Source organism: Bos taurus, chromosome 3 (genome assembly GCF_002263795.3).
Source record: "Bos taurus isolate L1 Dominette 01449 registration number 42190680 breed Hereford chromosome 3, ARS-UCD2.0, whole genome shotgun sequence".
Classification (NCBI taxonomy): domain Eukaryota; kingdom Metazoa; phylum Chordata; class Mammalia; order Artiodactyla; family Bovidae; genus Bos; species Bos taurus.
Window position 1 is genome coordinate 79,472,484 of NC_037330.1, and position 24,848 is coordinate 79,497,331.

Sequence of the window (24,848 nt, forward strand, 5' to 3'; positions counted from 1 at the left end):
AGCTGGATTAGGGAGGGTTTTGCAATGTGGTAGTATTTTCCAGTGATACAAGATTCAACGCCCTAGCATGGGCTCTGGTGGGAGTTGTAACAGGATGTTGCAAAGGCCCTTGAAATCTGGAGAAAAAACCCTATATTAATCAGAGTAGTGAAGTGAAAGTCACTCAGTCATGTTCGACTCTTTGCAACCCCATGGACTGTAGCCTGCCAGGCTCTCTGTCCCTGGAATATTCCAAACAAGAATGCTGAAGTGGGTAGCCATTCCCTTCTCCAGGGAATCTTCCTCACCCAGAGATCAAACCCAGGTCTCCTGCACTGCAGGTAGATTCTTAACCATCAGAACCACTAGAGAAGCCCAAACAAAGTAGAGATGCTAGAATTGCTGTAACAAAACATGGGGGAAGGGTTTAAAAAGCAGAGAGAAGCACACATAAGGTCCTCTATAAGACAGAAAACCCTGTAGCTCTTCTTAGGAAGGCAGAGAAGACACTCCTTTTATAGGGGCAATAATTTTAAGAGACAGCTGGGAATATCTGTGATAGTACTGTGTTCCCTAATAGCAATAGGATCTGGAAATGGCAGAGGCCAGGTGGCAGCACATAACCAGTAGAAGGGAGGTAGAAGGGAGGTAAAAAATGTAGCAGGTTCAGAATATCAGCAAGGCCTAACCCACATGAATATATGGAAATAGCTCATAAAACCCAGGGACAAGATAGATGGGCAGTGAAAAAGGGTATAGACATACACAATAGAGATTAAGAACTGAAGAGATGTTTGATGTCAGCCACCCCCAACGAAAACTTGTGTTCACATGTCCAGTTCTCTGACCCAGAACATATCATCTAAAGGAAAGCCCCTGCAACACTACAGCTAGCCCTCTGGATTGTTCAGATCTCTCAAAGCTATTGAACTCTGCTTTAAGAGCAGAGGTGTGTGGACGTCAGTTGATAAATAGCATCCTAACCCTGTTTGTCTCACAGTGGTCATTCTCCTGGTTTCCAAATGCACATTTGGGATGAGCATACTTAGCAACTGGTAGAACAATATCTTTATTCCTTGGATTGTAAAGTTTTGTAGGAAAGACAAGAGAAGATCCTGGAAGTGCTTCACAAGGATAATAATTATATAAAACTGATACCACATCTCTATTAGTTTCATGGGACTACTGTAACAAATAATTATAAACTGGATGACTTTAAACAACAGAAATTTATTCTCTGACCATTCTGAGGGCTGGAAGTCTGAAAGCAAGGGGTCAGCAGGGTCATGCTCCCTCCAAAGCCTCTATAGGAGACCTCTCCTTGCCTCTTCCAACTTCTGGGAGCCCCAAGACATCCCTTGACTTGTGACAACACTACTTCCATCTGCCTCCTTCTGTTTTCTCTCGAGCTATCTTCCCTCTGTGTCTGTATCTGTGTCTGAGTCTCCTTCTTCTTATAAGGACACCAGTCTAGATTAAGGACCCATCCTACTCTAGTATGAGTATATCTTAACTCATTATGTGAGATTTAGACCATAAAGAAAGCTGAGAACCGAAGAATTGATGCTTTTGAACTGTGGTGTTGAAGAAGATTCTTGAGAGTCCCTTGGACTGCAAGGAGATTAAACCAGTCAATGCTAAATGAAATCGATCCTGAATAATCATTGGAAGGACTCATGCTGAAGCTAAAACTCCAATACTTTGGCCACCTGGTGTGAAGAACTGATTCATTGGAAAAGACCTTGATGCTGGGAAAGATTGAAGGCAGGAGCAGAAGGGGATGACAGATGGTGATATGGTTGGATGGCATCACCAACTCAATGGACATGAGTTTGAGCAAGCTCTGGGAGTTGGTGATGGACACAGAAGCCTGGCGTGCTGCAGTCCATGGGGTCACAAAGAGTTGGACACGAATGAGTGACTAAACTGAACTGAACTAACTCATTATATCTACAATGACTCTATTTCCAAATAAGGTATGTTCACAGGTAGGACCTCAAATCAGCGGCACCCTCAAAATCTTAAAGAACTTAGGAGTGGTAGCCCCCAATATAACCTTATTTAATACACTAGGTCTGGCCTCTGCAAAAGTTAGCTAGATCTCAGAAGATTACAATGGACTACAACAAGTTGGAGAAGGAAATGGTAACCCACTCCAGTATTCTTGCCTGGAGAATCTCCATGGACAGAGGTCTGGTGGGCTACAGTCTATGGGGTCGTAAACAGTTGGACACAACTGAGCAACTAAGCACTAAGCACAAGTTAATCAAGCAGTCACTTCAATGGCAGCTGTTGTGTCCTGCTGTATATTTACCAGAGCAGATGAACACAGTCCTGACAAATGTTTTCTTCTTCATTCTTATCAGGAAGGAGAGTCAGAAGCTCCAATTCACATGGACAGATAACAGTGTACATCCACCGTCTTGCCGCCTTGGGTCTGTTTTAATCCCCCTGCCCTCTGTAATAATATTACCAGAAGAGCCTTCTACGAATGTTCTGCCAATTATCACTCCGTTCCACTCTACTGATGATGCCATGTTAATTGCACCCAATGAGCAAGAAGCAGGAAGTTTCCTGGATGCCTCAGAAAAACATATGTGCTTCAGAAGAAGATAAAATTCAGAAAGATTTAGGAGTCTGGCACACAGGTGAAGTTTCTAGGAGTCAAGTGTTATGGGAACCCTGCAATATTCACTTGAAAGTAAAAGATAAGTTATTAGTTTACATCTCTTAGCAGGAAAAATAATTATAATGCTTAACAGGCATCTTTAATTTTGAGAGGCAGCATATAATACACTTGCTGCTGCTGCTGCTGCTAAGTTGCATCAGTAGTGTCTGACTCTGTGCGACCCCATAGACGGCAGCCCACCAGGCTCCCCGATCCCTGGGATTCTCCAGGCAAGAACAACTGGAATGGGCTGCCATTTCCTTCTCCAATGCATGAAAGTGAAAAGTGAAAGCGAAGTCCGCTCAGTCGTGTCCGACTCCTAGCGACCCCATGGACTGCAGTGCACCAGGCTCCTCTGTCCATGGGATTTTCCAGGCAAGAGTACTGGAGTGGGATGCCATTGCCTTCTCCCATAATACACTTGAGGATACTGCTTTGATCCATTCTTCAGAAAGCTGTTGAGCAGAGCCCAGGATAAAAAAATGTTCTGCATAACGTCCTGGATGGTTGCTTGGGCTACATCAACCATCATACTGGAATTACTTGTGGTAGCAAAATACATTATGTAAGTACACATTCAGACAATAAAGAATTCACCTGCAATGCAGGAGACCCGGATTCAGTCCCTAGGTCAGGAAGATCTGGAGAAGGGAATGGCTACCCACTCCAGTATCCTTGCCTAGAAAATCCCATGGACAGAGGAGCCTGGTGGGTAAAGTCTGTGAGGTCACAAAGAATCAGACAGGACTAAGCGACTGAGCACAAGCACGCATAATCAAACCAACTTCTTTACTATGATGTGACTATAAGATACCTAGTATGTCCTTTACCATTAGGGAAGATAGTGAGGTTCTCTTCCCTCACTTCCCCCAGATATGATTGGTCTTTTACAATATTTTCCTGTCCTTCCAACTATTTGGAAGCAAATTTTGCAGGGCTTTCACTGAAGCCCCTAGTTCCCAGGCTATGATAAAATGGTTATTACATTTATTTCCTGATTATTAGTTTTCCCTTCATCATGTCATTTTCATTCCATAATTTTTTTTTTTTGGCCTTTGTGATAATCCTGGGTTGGCTCTTTGGTTGGTTGGATTATTTTTACTTAGGTATAGTAGATTTACAATAGTATATTAGTTTCAGCATACAATACAGTGATTCATATTTTTATAATTTTACTCTATTAATAGTTATTATAAATATAAAAGCTCTAATCCCCAAATTATATGTACTATACCCTTGATGCTTATTTATTCTATACAGAGTAGTTTATATCACTTAATTACATACAATTTTCTTCACTCTCCCCACTGGTAACTACTAGCTTATTTTCTGTATCTGTGAGTTTGTTTCATTTCTGCTATGTATATCCATGTGTACTATTTTTTTTTAGATTCCACATATAAGTGATATCACACAGCATTTGTCTTTGTCTGACTTATTTCACTTGGCATAATACCCTCCAGGCCCATTCATGGTTTTACATATGGCAGTTTCATTCCTTTTATGACTGAGTAGAAAACTCAGCAGTGGCCACAGGACTGGAAAAGGGTCAGTTTTCATTCCAATCCCAAAGAAAGGCAATGCCAAAAAATGTTCAAACTACTGCACAGTTGCACTCATCTCACACACTAGCAAAGTAATGCTCAAAATTCTCCAAGCTAGACTTCAACAGTACATGAACTGAGAACTTCCAGATGTTCAAGCTGGATTTAGAAAAGCAGAGGAACCAGAGATCAAATTGACAATATCCTTAAGATTGTAGAAAAAGCAAGAGAATTTCAGAAAAACATCTACTTATGCTTCATTGACTACACCAAAGCCTTTGTCTGTGTGGTTCACAACTGTGGAAAATTCTTAAAAAGATGGGAATACCAGACCACCTTACCTGACTCCTAGGAAGATTATATGCAGATCAAGTAGCAACAGTTAGAAATGGACATGGGACAATGGATTGGTTCCAAATAGGAAAAGGAGTATGTCAAAGCTGTATATTGTCACCCTGCTATTTAAATTGTGTACAGAGTACACCATGTGAAATGCTGGGCTAGATGAATTACAAGCTGGAATCAAGATGGCCGGGAGAAATAGCAATGACTTCAAATATGCAGATGACACCACTCTTGTGGCAGAAAGCAAAGAGGAACTAAAGGGCCTCTTGATGAAGGTGAAAGAGAAGAGTGAAAAAACTTAAAACTCAACATTCAAAAAACTAAGATCGTGACATACAGGCCCATTACTTCATGGCTAATAGATGGGGAAACAATGGAAACAGTGACAGACTTTGTTTTCCTGGGCTCCAAAATCACTGCAGATGGTGACTGAAGCCATGAAATGAAAAGATGCTTGCTCCTTGGAAGAAAAGCTATGACAAACCTAGAAAGCATATTAAAAAGCAGAGCACTATCTTGCTGACAAAAGTCTGTACAGTCAAAGCTATGGTTTTTCCAATAGTATGGATGTGAGAGTTGAACCATGAAGAAGGCTGAGTACCGAAGAATTGATCCTTTTGAACTGTGGTGTTAGAAAAGACTCTTGAGAGTCCCTTGGACTGCAAGGAGGTCAAACCAGTAAATCCTTAGGAAATCAGTTCTGAATATTCACTGGAAGGACTGATGCTGAAGCTGAAGTGCCAATACTTTTGTCACCTGATGCAAAAAACCAACTCATTAGAAAAGACCCTGATGCTGGGAAAGATAGAAGACAGGAGGCAAAGGTGACGACAGAGGATGAGATGTTTGTATGGCATCACCAACTCAAGGGACATGAGTTTGGGAAAACTCAGGGAGATGGTGATGTACAAGAAAGCTTGGCATGCTGCAGTCCGTGGGTCACAAAGAGTTGGACACAACTGAGCAACAGAACAATAACATGTTTATGTGTGTGTGTGTGTATGCCACAACTTTCTCTATTTGTCTGTTGATGGAGGCTTTGGTTACTTGCATAACTTTACTGTTGTAAATAGTGCTGCTATGATCATATATTGGGGTATATGCATATTTTCCAATTAGTACTTTCATTTTGCTGAATAAGTACCTAAGAGTGAAATTGTTGAACCTTATGGTAGTTCTATTTTTAGTTTTAAGAAACTCCCATACTATTTCCATAGTGGATGCCCATCCATAATTCTTATTTATTATATGTATTACACATTCCCTTACAGTCCACAACTGTTCACTTAGTTTTAACTTAACATGGCACTAGAGGTAATGAATCCCTCTGCCAATGCAGGAGAAATAATAAACATGGGTTCAGACCCCATCAGGAACATCCTGTGGAGTAGGAAATGGCACTTCACTGCAATATTCTTGCCTGGGAAATTCCATGCACCAAGAAGCATGGCAGGCTACAGTCCATGGAGCCACAAAGAGTAGGACACAACTAAGCAACTGAACAACAACAACAAATATTTCAGGATAATCTTTCCATCTCAAGGTCATTCATATTAATCAAACCGACTGTTTTCCCTAACACAGTTGTGAATTACATCTTGGTTGGATACAAGATTCTAGGTTGTAGTCTTTTTTCTTAGTAGTCTATACATTATCCCTTTCTACTATTTAGTTTTTCATGTTGAAGATCAATAATCAAATTTCATTTTACATTTTTTCTTGTAACTGAATTGTTCTTTCCCGCTGAAAGCTTAAAGACATTTTTCTTATATGTACTTAAAAATGCAGGTACTTTACTACAGTATATCAAGATGTGAGTCTGTTTTCATCAATCTTGCCTTAAATTGTAAGGCAATGCAAGATTGAAAGCCTGCTCAGCTTTCAGACTCAAGTCTTTCTTAAACTCTGGGAAATACTTGTCTGATAATTATTAAACTATTGCCTACCTTCCATCTATTCCTTTTTCTTCTTTCAGAACTCCTTATAGAATTGAGGCTTTTGAACTGTGGTGTTGGAGAAGACTCTTGAGAGTCCCTTGGACTGCAAGGAGATCCAACCAGTCCATTCTAGAGGAGATCAGCCCTGGGTTTTCTTTGGAAGGAATGATGCTAAAGCTGAAACTCCAGTACTTTGGCCACCTCATGCAAAGAGTTGACTCATTGGAAAAGACTCTGATGCTGGGAGGGATTGGGGGCAGAAGGAGAAGGGGACGACAGAGATGTCTGGATGGCATCACCAACTCGATGGACGTGAGTTTGAGTGAACTCCGGGAGATGGTGATGGACAGGGAGGCCTGGCGTGCTGTGATTCATGGGGTCGCAAACAGTCGGACACGACTGAGTGACTGAACTGAACTGAACTCATCACTTACATATTAGGGCTTACTGAGCTAAATTTCCAGTATTTTTTCTTTTCTTAAAAGATTTTTATGTCCTTGTATTTTTCTCTGACATTTGAGATAGTTCTACCATTTCATTTTTCAGAACCATTAGTTTCTGTATGTGTGAGTTGTGTGTTTGTATATGTCTCTCTGTGTTGCTACTTTTAATATCAAAGATTGTACTCTTTTTTAATTTATATGCTGAATATATGAAATGATTTTGGTTTCAAAAAGTCTTCCTTTATGCTGTACTTGAATGTCAAGTACTTTGTTATTGCCTTAAGTCTTTGTCTGTCTTCCCTAATAACTCCACTTCACAGGAGCCTGCTACGTGTTTTCTCCTTGTTCCTCTCCTTCTATCTTTGGCATGACTGTGACATAATTCAAGGCTTCTTTCTCATCCTCCAGGATCTGTCTACTGGCAGAAGAAGAAGAGCTCAGAGAGGATGAGAAATGAAATGTATTTAAGCCATTGTCTTCCCAGCATCTTTAGAAATGTTCTCTCATTCTTTTTCTGCAACATCATATTTTTAAGAGGGCTGAAGCAAAAAGGCAAAGTGTCAACACTTGTTAAGTCTAGGCAGCAGGTATATCAATAGATGGTGAATGTTTGTTGAATTATTTTCTATACATTTAGTTTGTTTGAAGCATGTATAAACAAAATGAACTGTTAAAACATTAATGTTATATTTATTCTGATAAGTTATTAAATTTCTCTTTCCTCTGAAGCCCAGACCCATATACCTCTAACTGCTAATGGCTATCACAAATCATCAGCACCTTCATAGTTAACTTGTCCAAAATGAGTCTTTTGGATTAAACCCCCTAAAATCTTCCCCTGGTAGTTCTAATTTCAACAAATGACACCAATATCAACCCAAGCAAAAAGCATAGAACTGGTTGTTGATGCCTTCCTTTCCCAGACCTCTGCATGCATCCCCTAGCAAGCCCTATCAACACACTTGTAAACATCAATTAAATCCTTTCACTTTTCTCCATCTCTTCTGGCCTCATCCTGCTTCAAATGACTTCTCTGCATTCATCTCTGCTTCCACTTTGACCCTACAATTCATTATACCTGTACCCAAAACATTATTCTTTCAAAGTCAGATCCTGTCATATTTTTTGTTTAAAACATTATTAAGACTTCTCACTGCTCTTTGTTGTTAAGTCATATCCAATTCTTTGTGACCCCACTGCAGCATGCCAGGTTTCCCTGTCTTTCACTATCTCCCTGAGTTTACTCAAACTCATGTCCATTAAGTTAGTGCTGCTATCCAGCCATCCCATCCTCTGTTGTCCCCTTCTCCTCATGCCCTCAATCTTTCCCAGCATCAGGGTCTTTTCCAATGATCTAGTTATTCGCATAAGGTGGCCAAAGTATTGGAGCTTCAGCTTCAGTCTTTCCAATGAATATTCAGGGTTGATTTCCTTCAGGGTTGACTGGTTTGATCTCCTTGAAGTCCAAAGAACTCTCAACAATTTTCTCCAGAACCACAATTCAAAAGCATCAGTTCTTCCGTACTCAGGCTTCTTTATAGTCCAACTTTCACATCTGAACACGAGTACTGGAAAAAACACAGCTTTGACTAGATGGACTTTTGTCAGCAAAGTGATGTCACTGCTTTTTAATATGCTTTCTAGCTTTGTCATAGCTTTTCTTCCAAGAGCAAGTGTCTTTTCATTTCACGGCTGCAGTCACCATTCACAGTGATTTTGGAGCCCAAGAAAATAAAATTTGCCAGTTTCCATTTCCCCCCATCTATTTGCCATAAAGTAATAGGCTCAGATGCCATAATCCTAGTTTTATGAATATTGAGCTTTAAGCCAGTTTTTTCACTCTCCCCTTTTACCCTCATCAAGAGGCTCTTTAGTTCCTCTTCACTTTCTGTCATTAGAGTGGTATCATCTGCCTATCTGAGGTTGTTAGTCATTGCTCTTAGAATAAAACAAAACTCCTTGTAATAGACTACAAGTGAGTATCTAATCTAACCGCTCCTTTCAAATCCCAACTTCTATCTTCTTCTCCCTTGTTTTCTGTGCTCCAGCCACACTGGTCTCCTTTCTCCTATTCAAATATAGTAGGCTCTTTCCCAACCCAGGGCTTTTATAGTTCTATTCCCTCTGCCTATTAAGAGCCTGTATCCACTTTTTGAACAGATTAACTGCTTTTTATCATTTAGATATCAATCAAATATCATCTCCTCTTGGAAGTATTTCATAGTTACTTTATCTAAGTACCATTCTTTGGCTCAGCTCACATTACTCTGTCAGATCACCCTGCTTATTTCCTGTTATCACATTATTTCATTCTATAGTGTTCTGCTACTTATTTAAATCACTATTGTAATTAGATGGCACCTCCATGAACAGACTCATGCCTTTATCAATTAATTACCCACTTTACTTAGTATTGGATTAGTAAGTATACCACATAATAAGAAGACATAATGAAGGGATATTCAGCAGTCATCACACTGGCTGGCACACTCAGATGTAAGTACCTTGTACAAGTGAATCTTTCTTGACTGAGTAATAACCAACTGACTGGCTTGGGCATTCTGTAAAACTCTTCCTTGCATGCAAAGTATAGCTAATAGTCATTTTGAATAATATGTTAAGTTTAACGGATCCAGCTGTAAACAACATATTTATATAACTTATTTATACTTTTAAATGACTGCCTTTGTGAGACTCATGATCTGGGCGTCCCCTTTATGTAAACCTCCACTACAATTATATACTTCCCCCAGTATTACTTACGATACAGGTTCAGCTACTGTATCAGAGACAAGCCCAAAACAACAAAAGAATTGTATTTACTTCCCATGAAAACCCAGCGTGGGTGGTAGCTCTCCATGCAGCTATCACATGCTCAGGGCCCTTCAGCTTTGCTGTTCCATCAGGCCCACGGTGTTACCTTGGCCACACAGTACAATAAATCTCAGCACTGCACACCCACTCCAGTCCACAGAGATGGGGAAATGGAAGTGAATGGACACCCTCTGATTTTTGGTATGATCTCCCAGAACCTAGTGTATATAGGTTCTAGCTAGACTAAAAGGAAGCTGCAAGAATGGCTTTGAAAGAACTGTTTGTTTTCTGGGGAACCATGTGCTCAGTTACAATGCTAGCTTTCTTGTTGTTAGAAAGAAGGAAAGTATGGATATTAGTTCTATTCTATGAAAAAGTGAAAGTGTTAGTTGCTCAGTCATGTCCAATTCTTTGTGACCCCATAGACTGTAGCCCGCCATGCTTCTCTGTCAATGGAATTCTCCAGACAAGAATACTGGGGTGGGTAGCCACTCCCTTCTCCAGGGGATCTTTCTGACTCAGGGATCGAACCTGCATCTCCTGCACTCTGGTATATTCTTTACCATCTGAGCCACCAGGGAAGCTCCATATACCTCCTTAGAATGGAAACTGCATAAAAACAGAGAATTTCTCCATCACATTCCATTGTATCTCAGCTCCTAGAACAGTGTCCTATAGCACATGTGTCCTCTGACCATTTTCCTAGACTTTGTCCTGACTCAGCCATCATCATTGCTCACTTGGACTAAAGCAAGTCTACATTACCTTTCTGTCTCAATATCAATACCATACTGTCATCAAAGCGAGCTATTTAAAATAAGAACATTTGTCTTATTTCATTTTTTAAAGTCCTTCAGTAACTTACCAATGTCCTCAGTATCACCTAGGAACTTCTTAGAACTATAGATCACCATCTCTATCCCAAACTCCCAGCTCTGGTTGGGGTTCAGCAATGTGTTTTTCAGTAAGTTATCCAAGTGATCCTGAATCACTCTAACATTTGGAAACCACTGATCTACACCATACATTGTCACCCTGCTTATTTAACTTGTATGCAGAGTACATCATGAGAAATGCTGGTCTGGAAGAAGCACAAGCTGGAATCAAGATTTCCGGGAGAAATATCAATAACCTCAGATATGCAGATGACACCACCCTTATGGCAGAAACTGAAGAAGAACTAAAGAGCCTCTTGATGAAAGTGAAAGAGGAGAGTGGAAAAGTTGGCTTAAAACAACATTCAGAAAACTAAGCTCATGGCATCTGGTCCCATCACTTCATGGCAAATAGATGGGGAAACAGTGGAAGCAGTGTCAGACTTTATTTTGGGGGGCTCCAAAATCACTGCAGATGGTGATTGCAGCCATGAAGTTAAAAGACGCTTACTCCTTGGAAGGAAAGTTATGACCAACCTAGATAGCATATTGAAAAGCAGAGACATTACTTTGCCAACAAAGGTCCGTCTAGTCAAGGCTATGGTTTTTCCAGTAGTCATGTATGGATGTGAGAGTTGGACTATGAAGAAAGCTGAGTGCCGAAGAATTGATGCTTTTGAACTGTGGTGTTGGAGAAGACTCTTGAGAGTCCCTTGGACTACAAGGAGATCCAAACAGTCCATCCTAAAGGAGATCAGTCCTGGGTGTTCATTGGAAGGACTGATGTTGAAGCTGAAACTCCAATACTTTGGCCACCTCGTGCAAAGAGTTGACTCATTGGAAAAGACCCTGATGCTAGGAGGGATTAAGGCCAGGAGGAGAAGGGGACGACAGAGGATGAGATGGCTGGAGGCATCACCAACTCGATGGACATGAGTTTGAGTAAACTCTGGGAGTTGGTGATGGACAGGGAGGCCTGGCATGCTGTGATTCATGGGGTCCCAAAGAGTCGGACACAACTGAGCGACTGAACTGAACTTATCTCCACCTTTGGAAATGAGTTTTTCCTATTTCTCTCCTTATCATTTCCAATACATTCCTTCTTTTCTGCACTGAATTTACATGTCTCAAAAGAAGAAATTTCTAATATTGTCTAAAATTCATCTTTCTCTGTGCACCTCCTACTATATTTTATATCAATTACTGCATTGTACTGTGTGTATGTATCACAACTCACCAGTTCACCTACAAGGTGGCGCTAGTGGTAAAGAATCTGCTTGCCAATGCATAATACATAAGAGACTCAGGTTCAACCCCTGGGTCAGGAAGATTCCCTGGAGGAGGAAATGGCAACCCACTCCAGTATTCTTACCTCAAGAATCCCATGAACAGAGAAGCCTGGTGTGTTTCAGTCCCTGGGGTTGCAAAGAGTCAGACATGACTGAAGCAACTTCCCACGCACAGTACAGGGATTAGTCCATTTCAACTAAATTTTCTAATATGTGGGAGAGTGGCTCACAGTATTCCTTTATTATTTTTTTCATCTCCAGGGAATCAATAGTAATGTTCTCTCTTTCATTTCTAAAAGTGGTAATTTATGTCTTTTCTTCTTTTTCTTGGCTAACCTGATCAAAAGTTTATCAGTGTATTGACTTTTACAAAGCACCATCTTTTGATTGCACTAATTTTCTCTATTATTTTCCTGTCTTCAATTGCATTGATTTCTGCTCTAATTATTATTTTTCTTCTGCTTACTTGAGTCTTAAATTGTTCCTTTTCTTTATAGTTTTCTTATACAGAAGGCTTATTGATTTAGTTCTTTGTTGTCAAAATATACACAGGAAGAGATTGAAACAGATACATAGATAGATATAGATATAGAAATAAATTTCCCTTTAAGCAATGCTTTTTGCATTCTATAAATTATAGTAAATATTACTTTTATTTTTACTTAGTTCGAAATACTTTTAATTTTTTCTTGAGATTTCTCTTTGGCTATTTTGGTCTATTATTTATAGTTGGATTTCTAATCTCTGAATATTTGGAACTTCCCACTTATGTTTCTGTTGTTGATTTCTTATTTAATTCCACTATGTCTGAGAGCACAGATCATTTAATTATTTTAAATTTGTTAAGCTATGGGTAATAGCCCAGAATAGATGCATCTCGGTGAGCATTCAATGCAATCTTGAGAAGAATACATATTGTGTTGTTATTGGATGAAGTATTCTAAAAACTTCAATTACATAAAGTTGATTGATAATGCTGTTCAGGTCAAATATATTTCTAATGATTTTCTCCTTGTTTGCTCTATCAGTTTTCTGCAGTGTTGAAGTCTACAACTTAATAGTGGATTTGTCTATTCTCCTTTCTCTTGCTCTATTTAGAGAACTTTTTAAAAGCTGTAGACATCTGCAGTACGATGTGTGTGTGCTAAGTCACGTCAGTCCTGTCCCACTCTTTGTGACCCTATGGACTGTAGCCTGCCACGCTCCTCTGTCCATGGGATTTTCCAGGCAAGAATGGAGTGGGTGGCTATGCCATCCTTCAGGGGATCTTCCTGACTCAGGGATCGAAACTGCATATCTTAAGTCTCTTGCGTTGGCAGGCAGGTTCTTTACCACTAGCACCACCTGGGAAGCAATATGATAGGCAACCTCCAACTTAGTCCTCAGTGATGCCCACCTCCTCATATTCAGGAGTTGCACAATTCCTCCCCTTTGTATGGGCTAGATCTAATGAATATAATGTGCAAAAGTGATGTGATATCACTAAAAATTTTTTTATTTCTATCGATCTTTCTCTATCAAAAGCCTTTGTTCCATACAAAGCAAACCGCCATGTCGTGAGTAGCCCAAGAGAGAGGTCCATATAGCAAAAACTGATGTTTTCAGTCAACAGGCAACAAGGACATGAACCTGTCAAAAACCATGTGAGTGAGCTTGGAAGCTGTCCCTCCCACCCAGTCAACCATTGAAATGATGGTATCACTGGTTAGTAACTTGACTCTGGCCTTGTGACAGACCCAGCCAGAGGGACCCAGCTAGATCACAACTAGATTCCTGGCCCACAGAAAGTAGATAAAACATGCTTGTTATTTTAAGCCATTACATTTGGGGGTTATTTGTTATGCAATAATAGTTAACTAATACATGTAGGGAAAAGAAAACTACATAAAATTACCTCACACTTAAAAGCTAAATAAATACAAATTTTAAAAATAAAAAATATAATAATCAAAATTGACATATGCAATATAATAGGTTTAACAGCAAATTAAACATAGTTGAAAAGAGAATTAGCAAACCAGAAGCAGGCCAAAAGCAATTACAAGAATACAACCCCAAAGACAAATACCGTTTAACCATATATGTGTGAAAGACATTAAAAGAAATGGAAGATAAAGAAGTATATCCAAAATACATTCCAATAGATCCAAAATACAAAGTCCAATAGCAGAGGAGCAAAAGGCTGACAGAGAAAATATTTGAAGAAATAATGACAAAGAATATTCCAGATCCAATGATAAAAGATACCAAAAAACATATTCAAGAAGTCCAGTAAATCTCATGGAGGATAAATAAAAGGAAATCCACCCATAGACACATCAAAGATGGAGTTCAGAAATCAAGGGTCCCCCACCCCAAATGCAGTTTATTTACACAGTAAAACAATTAGAGCCATTTTCCCAACAACAGTAATGGAAGCCAAAAGGCAAGGGGAAAGTGTTGAATTAAACAGACTGCTACATAATGAAAAAGAAAACACTTTCAAGCATGAGACAAAATAAGGAAATTTTCAGAGAAACAGAAAAAAAATGACAGTAAATTCTAAAGGACTTACTTCAAGCAAAAAGGTAAATGATCCCAAACAGAGAGCTAGTATATTTTCAGGTTAAAAAACAGATAATTAACAATTGCAAACAAGGAAGTGTTAGAAGGAGTCAAAGAGTTCTAAGAGCCTCATGGAGGAAAGTTTAAATTAAAGATTTAACTATAGACAGTCAAGGCTGAGTATTGACTTATTTTCCTAATTTGGTTGTGGTGACTGTAGTGACATTAATAAATTTGGTAGGTCAGTAAACTCCTTGAACTATTAAAAAAAAATAAAGACCACCAGATATGTGGCATCAGCCATGTCCCTAGTGTAACCCCAGACTAAAGGTGAAAAGAAGGGGAAAGGTTGGGGAATGTCAGGAAGAACGTATTTTTTCCACTTTGGACATGTCTTCCAAGTGTCAAATGCCACTGTCTTAACATTTCTAACCACCTTCTGCCTTTTCACTCAGCCTTCCATAGGGAGAAGGAATAATTTAATCCGCATTGGTCTTTCCAGAGGAGAAAGCAGACATGCAGAAATCAGTCCTTCCTTCCTACTGTCTCACCTGGGCAGGATTCTACAACTCTTTCATGTTCAAGTTTTTTAGAGTTAGATTCTGTCTCTGAGGACAAGATCTGCCTGGCCAGCACCAGCACTTCCTATTACTGCGTGGTAAGTCTGTATAATTATGGTGCACAGTGTTAGACATCTACTTGCCCACAGACATAGAGTACATATTCCAGTATCAACTTTATCAGTAATAAAAATAGCATCCTGCTTTCATATATGAATTCTTCTTTCATCATATTTCCAAGATGGTTCTAATAACGCAGGTGGTGAAATTCCCCCGGAATCCCCAGCAATAAAAAAAATGCATAATACTGGCTGTTTAGTCAATATTTAACAATAAAATAACAATAATATCAAAATAACCACTAAAGTGCTAGTTACTATGCTACATACACCAAAAACATTTTCTCTCTCACCACAACTCTGAAAAGTTATATCATCTCTGTTTATTCATTTGAGTTTTTGTGGAATGATGAAATTCACCCAAAAGGTAGCAAGATGGATGTTCACCCAACTGGGCTCAGGTCCTCACTCTTCCTTTCTCCACAGTAAATCAAGTCACTTTCCTTCTATTCCAGGCCTTTTGCCTGTGATGATGCCCAACTCCCTTCATCCAATGTATTCTCCCCAAACAAGAGCTAAATTTACAGCAATCTTTTCTATTGGGTTAGCCAAAAAGTTTGTACAAGTTTTTCCATAACATCTTATAGAAAAAACCCAAACGAACTTTTTGGCCAACCCAATATTTAACTTTATATACACTGGGTAGTAATTATTATTTGTTCTCATTCAAATTCCTTCACTAGCTTTAAAGACTTGATATATAGCACATATTCCCATATCTTTGACACGTTTAGAACACCAACCAGGAACTCAAGGTCAGTTTCACCCAGTTACAGCTGTCAAAGCAATTATCAGAGAGGGCATCATATCTTGGGGATATTTGCTAGTCTAGAACAGAAGTCATCAAACTGACTGGCAGGCAAAATCTAGCCTCCTGCCTGTTTATGTAAATAAAGTTTTACTGGAGACCAGCTACATTCATTTATGCACTGTCTATGGCCACATTCATACTACACTGGTGATGCTGAATAGTCACAACAGTGACTATAAAGCCCACAAAGCCAAAAATATTTACTAACTGGCAAGAAAAGTTTACTGACCCATCATCTAGGCTTGTAGATTGATTCCACATTCTCCACACTCTAAGTGGTGAGTATAATTCTTTCCCACACAGGGTTGTAGGCTGCATTCCTTATCTCTAGGACCTTTCATCAAGTGATGGCCCTGATGATATCTGAACCCTACTTTCTCACTTCTAATCAAATGGTCTTTCAATGAAAATTCCTCTGCCAGAATTCCTCCAGTCTCTATCAATATTACAAAAGAAATATTTCTAAGGGATGCATTGAAATGCTTTTAGTTGCTTATACTTAAAAATAAATTTGCAGTCAATGACTGAATACTCTCACACTTTAAAAAGTATCCAGGTGATTGGGGAAAAAAAGAAAATTATAAGTTAATTACTCATATGTGGTGCTGGCTGACTGCAAGACCAACTGGATAATGGGTAAATCCTCCATTTCATTCTAAACTACTGATGCTCAGCCTGAGGCTACTGATACTTGAAACATGGTTTCTCATGTTCAAAAGGCTTTAATGGATAATGATCAAGAGAAGAGAAACTAATGCTTGTTGACTGCCTAATATGTGCTTTTTACTAAACTAGGCATTTTATAGAGATCACCATATCTAATCCTTACAATAGCCCATGAGATTGAGTACAATTATTCTCTTTGTATGTACAGATGAACACATTCAACTTAGAGAGGTAAAGAAGCGTGCCCAACATGTCAGAGTCTGGATTCAATACTTTAAGGAAAGAACAATTCCATAACTCCCAAAGGGTCTTTGGGTAAAATGAACTACAACACTGCAAGGTACATTTTATCCAGACTGTTATTCTAACAGAGAAAGCACCAATGCCCAAAGAAACTGGGCTCCTCCTGTACTAGTCGTCAACTGATCACCTCTTTACTGTTGGTTTGTGAAGAATTTCCTTCTGGGGAAGAGCCTGGGATAGTAATAAGGATAATCATAAAGCCCAGGAAAGCATGTATTTACCAACATCAGGAAGCATTTCAATCTTGTAACAACTGGTACTACCGCACTGGTGCCAACTTGCTGAAATATAAATCTGTATAGATTTATATTTCAGATTCCAAATCTGTCATATTATAGAAGCAAACCAAGACTGATCACATAGGCTATGTGACTGAGTAAGCGATGTGGGAGCCACATGCCCATTTGAGTTCTCAGTGATTGGTTATGACTATTGTAATGTTAATTCAGCTAAGGAGAAGATGCCAGTTACTACTTTTCAAAACTTTAACCCATTCCCCTTATAATGTTTTACATGCTTGTCTATCATATACAGACTGCTTGGTGAAGCATTTCGTGCTAGTAACTGTGATACCTGAAGTCTCAGGGATCTAATTCTTAGTGTATTTGATAACCACCAGCTAAAAGCTTTCCTGCATCATCCAGTGAGCACACACGGGACTACTCATCAGCACTGCACAGCTCAGTATACGGTCATGGAATGTGGCACTCAACGAAGCTCACAGATTTTAAGGATTTACAGCAATGATATTGCACAGTGATTTAATGTTTAGTTATTTTCCTTAAAAAATGACTTTAAAAGTCATTTTAAAAGCACCACATTATTATAATTTAAAATTATATAAAATATAGAGAAAGTATTTTTCATTTGAACAGGACTCCATGTTATATACGCAGGCTATTCTTGGAAAAATATTTGGATTACGTAAAGGAAAAAGAAAAATCAGAGAAAGTGCTAAACACTAAATATGTGATAAAAACACATATTTGAAGAAATATCATGGCACAATTTTAACCACAGTCATAAATTATATGTACTTGATTAATGTTTCAACACTATAGTCTCTTTCACATAGCTTCTGCAAAAAGTCCAAGCATCTCCCATAGTACAATTTTCATTCCTCTTTTGATTTACAAAAGTGTTTTATTTACTATCTAATCATAAACTGAAATTATTAAAGTGGGATTATAGTGAAAAGAAATTAAGAATAATTATATTTTGAGTATAGCAATAAGAATATCTCTTGTCATTCATATATATAATATAGATGATTTATATATATCATATATATGTATTTCCTTTAGGTACTCCTATATGATTGTTCTTTTCTAAATTAAACATGTCAACATTCACTGAAGTTAAAAAAAAAAAAGATCATAGGCAGTAATTTTGCTTTCCCAGCCATTAATAAAAATGCATCTCATTCCTTCTTCAACAGGCTCCTCCCAATCTTAAGAAGTTAGACAGTATCTCCAGTGTTTAAAAGATCTCATTTTGCTACCCAAAGGGAAACAAATTCTCAAAATGTCAAAAGCCTTAGTTATTCCACAGATAACTAACATTTTAGTAACAAGAAAATTGTATCTGGAGTAACTGGAAAATAAAACTTCCAGCTGACATTTACACTGGGGGCTACTCACCACTCCTGGGTTACAGTTGTAATAGCAATGCTTGGCAGTGTCATCAGAGGAAGCGTGGTTGGTCTGGAAATGCCATCTCCCTCAGGTGTCCTTGACCTTCCGCTCTGTCTTTGAGACAGTGGTGGCAACTGCAAGTTTCCTGAGCAGCACCTTCTCCCCCTCCAGAGGTCGATCCCAAGTGTGTTACTTGAAGAACTGTAGGATTTACTCAAGCTACATTCAAAATAATCTTTAACATTCTAGAGGAACCACAGGAGAAGAAAAAAGAGGAAAAAGAAAGTGAGATTCAAATGTTTAAAATGATGCACAATGTAGTAAAATAAGAAACTAAATGATCAAGCTGTCACTCATAAAGTCCTTATTCAGTATCTCACAATCAGAATCTAACACTGACATCAAAAGCTTAAGAGAAGACATATAGGCATGGGGGCTAATGCTCAAATTTTAAACATATCAGTTGCATAGTCATGGTGATCTTTACGACTGTGGATATCTTGTCTTTTTTAAATTATTCTTTTTTTTTTCTTTCTCTTTTAACTTGCTAAAATAAAAGCTATTCACTGAAAATATATTTTGGATACTGATGTTATCATTCTGCAACATGGGAATAAGCTATACTAGTTAAAGTATAACATTTCTTGCCCAATGTTTTGAAGGAAAAATATTTTCTATCTCAGACCAGGGAGATACTCATAATTGTGGGTGACTGGGTACCTGACTTTTCCTTTTCTCATAAAAGTTCTCCTCAGAGTTGAGGGGGTTTAGGGGTCAATAGGGGGAGGGAGTTAAATATATAAGAGTTCAGAAAAAAAAGAATATACTTTATCTGGTCCTGAATTGAACTGCCATATGTTCAATATGTGCCCTAAGGCTGACATGAAATGAAATACTTGTGAGAAGATAAGGGCATTGAATTATAACCAACAATAAGAGTTATTCATTCTTCCTGTATCTCTTGGTGACTCTGGTTCCTGGTACTGTGGAGAGTAAAAGACCCCAAAGAGCCTCTGCCTGGTTCACCACTCATACTGGCTTGAAAGTGAAAGTGAAAGTGAAGACGCTCAGTCGTATCCGACTCTTTAAGACCCTGTGGACTGTAGCCCGCCAGGCTCCTCCATCCATGGGACTCTCCAGGCAAGAATACTGGAGTAGGTTGCCATTTCTTTCTCCAGGAGATCTTCCCAACTCAGGGTTCAAACCCAGGTCTCCTGCATTGCAGGCAGACGCTTTAACCTCTGAGCTAGACAGCAAATGTTGCGGCAATGCAAATAGCCACTGATAGCCACTTGGAGTTTAAAAGTTCTATCTGTCACTCTCCACTCGTATCTTAAGCAATAATTGAAGTCCTAACATCAGACCAAGATCTCTCACCTGGAAGTCATTCAGTAGCTCTTAAAAGATAGGTACTTCCTACTGCCCTTCAAAATAGACTTAGGAGAGCCTGGTACTAGACTGCCTTTAAACAAACAGAATTTCTCCACCCACCACTCCTCTACCCATCCCTATACTAGCTCACATAAGAATAATTAATTCAAGTTTAAGGGCCTAGCTGGGATCATTCAACAAATATTTGTAGCACACATATTAGAATCTTGTACAGTCCTAATTTGAGAGGGTACAACAGCAAAAAGCAGCAGGACTTATGTTCTAGTTATTTATGCTTATCTCATCTATACAAAGCCACATTTTCATGACGAAAATCTTGGCATGCATAGGCCTGACAATTTTCAGGGGCCCCGTTCTCTCCACCTGGAAATTGGATGTCATCATATTTTTTTGTTTGACTTAAGGTTTTCAAATACCACTTATTTAAAATTCAGTAGAACCACAATTCAGTAGCAGGAAGAAGCTCAAACAATCTAGAATTCTCCAGAGTTTGAAATATTCTGGAATGTGCTCAGGATTTAACTGTTTAGTAATTGGGACTAGGCCACCTTTGGTTTAAACAAACAAACTGGTTTAAAAACTGATTATATTAAATCTACCATGGCTTGGCACTTACTCATGCGTGTGTGTGTGTGTGTGTGTGTGTGTGTGTGTGTGTGTATGTATGTATGTGTATTTGTATGTGTTAGAAATAAGAGCTGAGAAGAAAACATAGCATATGTAAGTTTCTTTCTCAAAAAGACTAGAGGAGAAAGAAAGTCTTAGAAGAGACAAAGTCTTCCTAAAGAGATTCAGGAACAAACTAAAAGTCAGAACTTTTATATATCAGTTTGTTCCAAATATACACGTAAAGACAGTACCAATTATCTGGAAACCAAAGTCTTCAGCAAATATTTTACCACCTATACAAGAAATACTGTACAAAAGAACCAAAATGAGAATGTTACTTAGTTAAACCACAAATCACAATGGTCTTATAATAAAGTTATTGGATATTTTTTCCTCTTTTAGGAAAGTAAATATTACCAACCAGGTATAAGTGCAGTGAATAAACTAAGTGGGTACTTACATGATACTTATTTGAAAGGTAACAAAGTCACCACCTACCACAAAATATCTCCCATACTGACTTGTGAACATACTTGAAATAGAGATGTGGAGTCATTCTTTGAGTCTTAAGAATTTCTTCTAAAGACTCCAATTAATGTGAACATGCATTGCCACAAAAGAACATAATGGAATAGCCTTTTAGAAATTACGTTAAATGTTGAAAACATTAACACTGTTTTACAAACACTTCATTAACCCGTGTTGCATTATCAATATAATTACCTCAAACTCTAATTCATACTCATAATTACTGTCCCCAATTTGCTAACACCCTCAAAGGCAAAATCTAATTCTGTCAATTCTAAACTACTGAATTTGTGATCCTGGATTTCTTTTCCTATTTTAACCAGCATGATATTGGTTGACTGTATCATTTATCAGATCAAAGATTTGCAGAGGGAAAAAACATTAATTTGAATGTTACTTCTGGAAATCACATGTTCCCTTTGCCAGAAATGCTCCTCCCCCAGATCTTCTCAGAGTTCATTCCTTCAACGTTCATATGTCTTCACTGTCCATATGTCATCTCTTCATGTCATCCTTCTATAAACACTTATAGTCATCATCCAGTTATTCTTCCCCCCCACCCGACCAACTTCATTTTTCTGTACAGCTCTTATTATAGCTGGACTTATTTTATAATTTATTGATTTATTTATGCCCTCCCCTCTGTAATATAAACTTCAAAGGGACAAGAACACTAATCCCTAGAACTAACCAGTGGTTGGTGCATAAGAGGTGCTAAATAATATCAAGTGAACATTTAAATCACTGAGTAACTGTTTGCTGAGCTGAAATAATGAAGAATATAATAAAATATCCTTGACTTAAGGGTGAATCTTTCTTCAGAGTGTGGCATATAAAACATAGTATCTGCCAAGTTGCTTTCATTGTTAGGGAAGAGATACTGTGTGTAACATTTGATATGATCTTCTGTACTATATTTGAAAAGTTGAGGTACATGGTGAAAAGTTTTAGATTATTACTGTTCACTAGAAATAAAGAACAAACCACAAATGGGAGCTAAATGTATAATTTTAAATATTCTAGTAATCGCATTAAAAAAAAGAAATATGAAATTACCTTTAATAATATATTTCACTTAGCCTAGATTGTCCAAAATATTGACATTTCAACATGTAATCTATATCAAAAATTACTAATGACATATTTTATATTCTTTTCTATCTGTACTGTTATGAATTCAAGATCCAAAATGTATTTCACATTTACAGCACCTCTCCATTCACACTAGTGCTTCAGAGTCACATGTGACTAGTGGCTACCATGCTGGACAGTGCAAATCTAGGTAAAAACAATCCTCTCCAGGTGGGGTTTGTATTCTTCAAACATGCATTTCTTTCCTGCACATTCTTCTGAGAAAACTTCCCTATCTTTTGATTGTGTCAACCATTACCTCAGAGAGGATTAGGATAATCACTGCGATGATAGAATGAAAAGAAAAAATAATTGATCATCCTTTATAGACAGATTGTATTGCTTAGTTTTACTCTTCCAAAGAAATAGAATCTGGAGCATACCTTATACAAATAGTACTATGGGAAAATCCCAGGGTTTTTTTCTTTAAGAGACATGAACGGGGGATTGATCAATTGAAAGCAAAAAAGATAATCTCAGCTGACCAAGATGCAAAGCTATTGAAAATAATGTCTATAGACTTCTTTACTTCTTCAAAGGACCCAGAGCAGGGCTTCTCAAATATACTGTACGTAACTGGTCTCCCTGGGAACTTGTTAATACAAAGTTTGATCAATAGGTCTAAGGTATGGTTCTGAGATTCTGCATTTCTAATAAATCCACAGATGATGCTAGCACTGCTGGTCTGAGGCCCACACTGAGCAGTTAAGTCCTAGAAGATGTGTACCTCACAATTTTCTTCTAAATACAAACAGCTGTCAAAGACCCCACCTCAAGCGGTGACTCAAGGACTAGCTATACATGGATAAAAATGTACAAGAAAGTCATCAAGAAATGGTGAAAAGAAAAATTTCCAGACTGGTATTTTGTAAATAAAAACCACAAAGCTCAAACTGAGCCTATTTCCAAGCTGTAAAGAGGGTGGTATGCCTGCTGTCTACCTTGCAGAGTTCTGGGTCCAAGGGCTGGCAATGCCCCGTGTCATAGAAATACCTAGTGATGGAGTGGTACTTCTAAACAACCTTACCTGCCCTTAGAACAGAATCATGGAATGCATTCTTTATTAGGCAGACAAAGAGTGGGTAGAATCGGCAATTCTATGGCTTTTGGAACTTACATCATCAGCCGTCACCGTCATCACACTCCTGCTTTTCTTCATTATACAGGTGAAAAACAGCCCCTCTCAGGATGTCTGTTATTCAGGGCAGCTTTGCTGTCAGTTTTTAAGACCTACAGGGAAAAAAGACACACAAACAAAGAACAGCTCAGTATCCTTTGTTAAATACAAATACACGGTGTTCTCTGCACTAACATCTGACGGTATACAATGCATGTGGATAAGCAAATATCACAATTTACCAAGCTAACTAAAGCTGAGCTGTGAGAAAAGAGGTTCACAACATGCAAAAGTCCAAGAAAAGCTATCTAAAGGGAGAGAAAAGGAATAGCGGGTAATAATTAGGCTCCCAAATTATCAACGATCTTTAAGACTATAGAAATACTAGGTTTTAGTGAAAGGCTTTATACTTATGAATTATCTTCCCAACCAGTATTTCATTTGATCTCCATAACAATCTGTGAAATTGATTTCATCTTTTTTTTTAATAATGAGATAACAGAGGACCAGAAAATTGATTTGGCCAAAGTAACACATCTAAAACTAGAAAAGAAATAGCAACCACTTCAGTATTCTTACCTGGAAAATCCTATGGACAGAGGAGTCCATGGGGTTGCAAGAGTTGGACACAACTTAGTGACTAAACCACCAACACAGTTAAAACATAGCAGATTTAGAATTTAAGGTATATGATCCATTGATGCATGCATGCATGCTAAGTCACTTCAGTCGTGTCCAACTCTGTCACCCTATGGACTGTGGCCCGCCAGGCTTCTCAGTCCATAGGATTCTCCAGACAGGAATACTGGAGTGGGTTGCCATTTCCTTCTCCATGATCCATTGATGCTAGTGTCAATAAAAAGGAAACTAAACCAATACAAAAAATATGTGTGACCCAAAAAATCTTAATTTCAATTTTACCATTAGTTTAAACTTCTTATATGTACATATGCAAATATTCATCACAGAGAATTTAGCAACCAAGAGGTAGAAAGAGCTAGAATTTTCTGGTTTAAATCACACAAACTTGGCCATTCTGAAGCAGACACTTCAGTTCATGACATTTGTTTTGTGTAGATCACTAGAATTCACTTCAGAAACAAAGAACCTCAATAACATTTCCAAAATTTAAGGGTGCATCCTACTTGTGCAAACTCCAGAGGAAAAAGAGTCACTGGTTTATGAATATGAAAACTTAGGCTATTAAAACAGGCCAAAATTTAAAGTTCAGACATACAATAGTCTAAAAAAGAATATGAAGAGTTTTGACTTTGCAAAACTGCACTGGAAAAGATACACTGCAGAAATCATTGAATCCAAAAATATTGGTCCAGACAGTGGATTCTCAAATCTTAATATCAAAAATCTCCCACTTTTGTGTGTTTAAGATTTTCTGTAAGAAAAAAGTTTAAAAAATAAATATAATTTTTAGTAATTAAAAAATGGCTTCATCAATACTGAGATCCAGAAGCTCCTATGTTTTCTTACATGGTACATTGAAAACCCTTAATACATGCTGGATTTGAAATGTCTGCTTCTC

General features: G+C 38.2%; 1 protein-coding gene across 1 annotated transcript in view; it reads right to left on the reverse strand.

The window, feature by feature from the left end:
• Window positions 1-24,848, reverse strand: part of MGC137454 (uncharacterized protein) — a 269,686-nt gene that overhangs the window by 195,697 nt on the left and 49,141 nt on the right. The window contains exons 3-4 of the mRNA NM_001077100.1: window positions 23,309-23,421; window positions 18,538-18,776 (exon numbers count right to left, since the gene is read on the reverse strand). Coding sequence (NP_001070568.1) covers window positions 18,538-18,776; window positions 23,309-23,350 — 281 coding nt within the window. The 5' untranslated portion in view covers window positions 23,351-23,421. The remainder of the gene's footprint in view (window positions 1-18,537; window positions 18,777-23,308; window positions 23,422-24,848) is intronic.